The following is a 5163-nucleotide window of genomic DNA, read 5'->3' on the forward strand; positions in this document are numbered from 1 at the left end:
AAAAACTTGGCACCTGCTGTAGGCCGACGTAGGCCTGCTCGCCCTCACTCCTGGGGGCCTTAGCACACAAGCGCAGCAAGAACACCGGTTTGGCCTCAACCCTGGCCCCAGCACCCCAAAGTTGGTGCAGTTAGGAAGGAAATGCTATAAATGCCTAATTCCTTTTCGTTCTTTGGGGTTGCTGAGCTGACCTCGCCGCGAGGGGAGAGGGGGAAAAAAACGCGCACTAATGATTCTGTTTATTGAGTTATATACGTATATATTCCGTGTTCGCTTGTACAGGAGGATTTACATGGCTGTATAAAGATGGTTAGGGGCGCCGCGCTCTTCTGGGGCGCTCACGGTGACAGGCTGGGGTTAAAACTGGCTGCCCCAGGAGAAGCGGAGGCCTGGAATTAAATACGTTTCGGCGCACTGGATTTAAATAAGTTTCCTGAATATACAAAGGTGGGGGCCACGAGTTTGCTGCCAGTCATCGAGGAAACATTTAGCTTTCCAAAAATATGCTGGTTTCGATAAATAGATTTTAGCCTCTCTGCTATAGTTTTTTTTTTTTTCTTTTAATTTTAGAAATAAGTTTATATGTGTGATCTGTTTTCAGGTGGTACAGGGAGGGAAGGGAGGGCAAGGCAGTAGCTCTCAGCTCTGCACTGTCCTAGTCAGGTCCTTTGCGGAGGGGGCAGCAGGGCCCACGCTGTCGTGGAGTTTGCGCACATGTTTCTTTAAGTCAAAGTTTCTGCAAAACCCTTTGCCGCAAGTGGCGCACGTGAAAGGCTTCTTGTCGTTGTGGGTGTGCATATGGAAGGTTAGGTTGTAGACCTGGTGGAAGGCCTTGTTGCAGATGGTACATTTGTACTGCTTCTCGCCGCTGTGGGTCAGCTTGTGGTTCTTGTAGTTCCCTACAAGAGATCAAGAACAAAAAACGTGGGGGTATGGAGTAGAATGGTGGGGAGGAAGAGGCGGGCGTCCCAGGGGCAGCCCAGGTGCCTGCTCAAAAAAGGCGACGCTTGGCTAGGCGGGCGCGACCTCTTTGAGTGCAGAAGTTGTCAAACTTCGTAAGCGTCAAGCCGGGTGCTCTCCCGACAAGACCGAGACTGAGTCCCGCAGAGCTGCTCTGCGCTCCTGCTCTGCGGGCCACAGAGGCTGGTGCAGCGTCCCTCCCGCAGCGCTCCGCCGGCCGGGAAACTTTTGCGTAGCCCAGAGACGCACCGAGTCCTTCTCCTGGCTGATGCCTCGCTAGAAGAAATTCGCACGAACCCGGGCTTCGTCCTTTTTTTTTTTTTCCTCTTCTTATTTTTAAAGTTACTTCTTTCTCGCCCCCCAACTACCACCTGGAGATCCAAAAGTGCCTTGGAAAATCCGAGCCGGGGCAAGGATCATACCGGTTTCCCCCAGTCTTAAATTGTTCCCGGGAGGGTTATTTTGCCTCCAATATTTTTTCATTTGAAAGGGAAGTCCCAGATACAAACGGAACCCTTTTCTATAGGGCAATACCATCTCCTTTTCCTACATCCCTTCCCTCTGTCTCCGTACTTCCTTCCCACCTCTCGAATTCGAGTCTCTCTGTGCACCCAGCCTGCATACAGCGTGGTCTACTAACCCCGCTAGGAGAGCTTCCCCCTACACCAGGCACAACCCGATTCTAAAGAAATGCTGCACCCGCGCCTGCAGCTTTCGCCTTCTCTCTCCAGATCCCTCTTTGCCTTCCTGCCAGCCAGCCGCGACCCAAGTCTTGAGGTGAGGTGAGAAGAGATGGCCTCGCCCGGCACGTTACCTTTTTGGTGAAAGCCTTTGCCGCAAAATTCGCAGACGAAGGGCTTGTAGCCCGCGTGGATGCGGATATGCGTGTTGAGCGTGGAGCTGCGGTTGAAGGCTTTGCCGCACTGGTTGCATTTATGCGGCTTTTCCTGCGGAGAGGGGCGAGCACACAGTAAGGCCAAGATCCTGGCCCAGAAGCCACCTCGGGAACACCTGGAAGGGACACCCCCTCCCCCCACTCAACCCTAGAGGGTAAGGGATAATCTTTGGCCATCCTATCCCCAGTGTTATCACTAAGATTCTGGGGGTTGCGCGAGGGCTGGGCCCGACCCCGGGGGCCACGTACCTGGGTGTGGATAATTTTGTGCCTGCAGAGCGTGCTGGCCTGGCGAAAGCCTTTGCCGCAGACTTTGCACACGAACGGTCTGGCTCCGGTGTGGACCGGCATGTGGCGGGTGAGGTTATAGTGAGCATTAAACACCTATGGGAAGACATGGGGGGCCTATGTGGTGCGTCTGTCCGAGGGCCTACAATCAGTCCCAGGGGGACCACAGCCTACCTCCCCCAACCAATACTCCCTTCAGAAACCAGAGCCTTTTTCAGTTTGGAAAGTGCTTCCCAAACTCCTGCTTACACCGATACTGTGTGACCGCTGACAAGGGCATCCCCATTTTACAGAATAGGAAACTGAGGCCCAACTAGGCTCCCAATTTGGGTAGTCAACTACTGGGGAGCTCCGCAGCTTGAAGAAGGGCATTCCAGGCTGCCCCAAGGAAGCCGCCGCCGCCGGTCACCCCTCCCGGCTCCCCGAACCCTGGGCCTCACCTTGCCGCACACCTCGCAGGTGAAGTTTTTGGGCTTGCCATCTGCGGAGCCCCCTGGCAGCTTGCTGTGGCCCTTGACGCCTCCGCGCTCGGCAGTCAGGGCCGAGTTCTCCTTCAGTACCTGCTCCAGTGGCGCCGGCAAGCGCTCCTTATGGGGATAGGGAGCCGGATGGGGGAACTTGTCCGCAGCCAAGCCGGCCAGCTTGGCGTTCTCCAGCAGAAAGAGCTTGGGGTGAGCAGCCAGGGCGGCGGGGGCCTGCGCATTGAGGAGGCCAGACGGGAAGAGGTGGCCGCTGAGGAGCTCAGACGGCGGGTACGCGGTCGAGTCCAGGTAGTTGAAGTAGTAGAGCGAGCCGCTGGCCGGCAGCCCCACAGCCTGGTTGATGACCTGCGGCTTGATGACCCTGCCCGCGGGCAGCGCAGACGGCGCCAGGCCCAGCTCGGCCTTGCAGCACACGCCACAGTTGGTTTTGCACAAGCCGCTGGCGCCGCACACTGGGGCCCCCCCGCCGCCGCCGCCACCGCCGCCGCCTCCGCCGCCGCCCGCCCGGAGGCTGCTTTTCCAGAGCTCGGAGTAACTGAGCAGTGTCTTTGACGGCACCTCGTAGCCTAGGGGCTGGAGGGGGATCATACAGGGCAGCGGCGAGCAGAGGTTGAGCAGTTTCTTGCCCTGGCTGCCGTCCGCCTCTAGCGCTCCAGGCCGGGGCTCAAAGGGCGCGCGGGGCTCCGACGTCTTGGCCATGATGCGCTCGATGGAAAAGGCCAGTGTCTTGGAAGTGGCAGGCGACGCTCCGGCGCGCGGGCAGGCCGGGGGCACCATGGTCTCCAGGGAAGCCGAGCTTGCCATGGCGCGCGGAGCTGAGCCGAGCCAGGCTGGGCCAGGGCGCAGCCTCTCTCCTCTAAGTCTGCATTCCGGAAAAGGCAGGGGGGAAAACTGCAATTTAATAAGCACCTAGTCGGGCCCGGGTCACCCATTTGCATTCAAATGAACGAGGGCAAAACAAAGTGCACCCAAGGGTACCAAATTACCGCCCATTAACCCGGCGCGCAAAGGAACCCACCAGCCCCTGCCCTGGGACTTTGAAAAGGGGAAGAAGGGGGAGGGTTTACAAAAGAAAAGGGGGGGGCGGTGAGAAAAGAGTCTCAAATTAACCCCCCTGAGCCCTTCCCTGGACCCAGGCCTCTGCCACGCGTGCTGGGAGCTGGACAGTGAAGGGGCAAAGTTAAAGAGGACCGGAGAGCCACCTCGCATTTACCTCTTTCCCCCACCACCAAGGAGATGCGTTCCGAGCCATGCAGCGTGTCTCTTCTGTCACATTTTGATGGCAAACATCTTCCCCTCCGCGTGAGATCACTGTCTTTTACATTCAGCTGACATCACATGAAGTCACTTGAAGTGGAATGACATGGGCGGCGGCGCGGCTCCCGTAGCGGCCCCTGTGTTCCCCCGCTCCTGCCGGCCGCCGCCACCACCGCCCCTCAAACTTTAAAAGGAGGCAACTGGCGCCCGCGCTCCCCTCGGGAAAGTGCGAGCGGTTTGCGAATCGGGAAAGAGGGAAGAGACGGGAGGGGGAGGGGGAGGAATCGTGATGGTTTTGCCGGTGGAAGGAAAGGGGGGGGGACCCAAACCCAAACCTAGGCAGAGTTCCGTGCGTGATTCACAACTTTGGAGGCCTGCAGGTTTGGGGGACGCGGGGAGGGCGGAGGGTCCCGGACGCGGCGCCCCCAAAGGGCCCCTGGGTGTCAGTCTAGTAGCCGAAGTATCCCTTAGCCCTCCGCAGCCGAGCTGGGCATCGTGCTAATAAACTGCCATTTACCCACGGAACCGGCGCCAGCCCCGAACACGCGCAAATGATAATTACCTCATTAGGATGTGGCGCATGGACGCGGGCGCCGCGTTTGGAGGGGGGAACTTGTTAATGGGGAAATATTAATTTATGCAAAAGCAATGAGCTCGCCTTGGCTGGCGTCGGAGGTCGGGAGAGAGCTCCTACTGCCTAACTACGACCCCGAAGCGTCACGGAGAGCAAGGCCGCGCGCAGGGATCTCGGGGGCATCCGCGCAGCGCAGGTGCGCCTCCGGCTTTATGGCCGGCTCTGAGTCTGAGGCTGGGGAAGACTAAACCAAGAGGTGGAAGACTTTTGGAGATCCTAATAGATCAGAATTGTTGATTTATGATCGGGTTTCTGAGGCAAAGCCGGGTTCTGCTTCTGGTTTAGGGCTGCGTGCGGGAAGGATTCGGAGGGCAGCTCTCCCAGCTGATGGGTACTTACTGTTTGTATAATTGAGAACGTCCAATCTCCACCTGTTTAAGGAGCAGATTGAAACAGCAGAACCTCCCCTGGATCCTATTAAAACGTTTTTCCTCCTAAGGCCATTCAGTCGAACCAATTTTCCGAAGTGATTCATAGAGCTGAATTCTGCCAAGGCAGCTCTTTCACTTTTAGCCACTAAAGCACCGCGTGGAACCGGGTTTTGTGTTTTTCTAAAATAAAGAGAAGGATTATCAGAGAGGAGAGGGAGGGGGCCTGAAGGGGGGCGGGCAGAGACTTAGTGTGGCCAGAGGTACAAGCAGAGGGAA

At 57.4% G+C, this 5163-nt stretch overlaps 1 protein-coding gene across 1 annotated transcript; it reads right to left on the reverse strand.

Annotated features, from left to right (window-relative positions):
- Nucleotides 1–223: 223 nt before the first annotated feature.
- Nucleotides 224–3917, reverse strand: FEZF2 (FEZ family zinc finger 2). The gene is made up of 5 exons (XM_028844309.2): nt 3839–3917; nt 2584–3487; nt 2105–2239; nt 1775–1907; nt 224–899 (listed from the first exon to the last, which is right to left on the reverse strand). The coding sequence occupies exons 2-5, from the start codon at nt 3427–3429 to the stop codon at nt 640–642; spliced, it is 1374 nt and encodes a 457-aa protein (XP_028700142.1). The 5' UTR covers nt 3430–3487; nt 3839–3917; the 3' UTR covers nt 224–639.
- Between the last annotated feature and the right edge of the window lie 1246 nt (nt 3918–5163).

Source organism: Macaca mulatta, chromosome 2, assembly GCF_049350105.2.
Source record: "Macaca mulatta isolate MMU2019108-1 chromosome 2, T2T-MMU8v2.0, whole genome shotgun sequence".
Classification (NCBI taxonomy): domain Eukaryota; kingdom Metazoa; phylum Chordata; class Mammalia; order Primates; family Cercopithecidae; genus Macaca; species Macaca mulatta.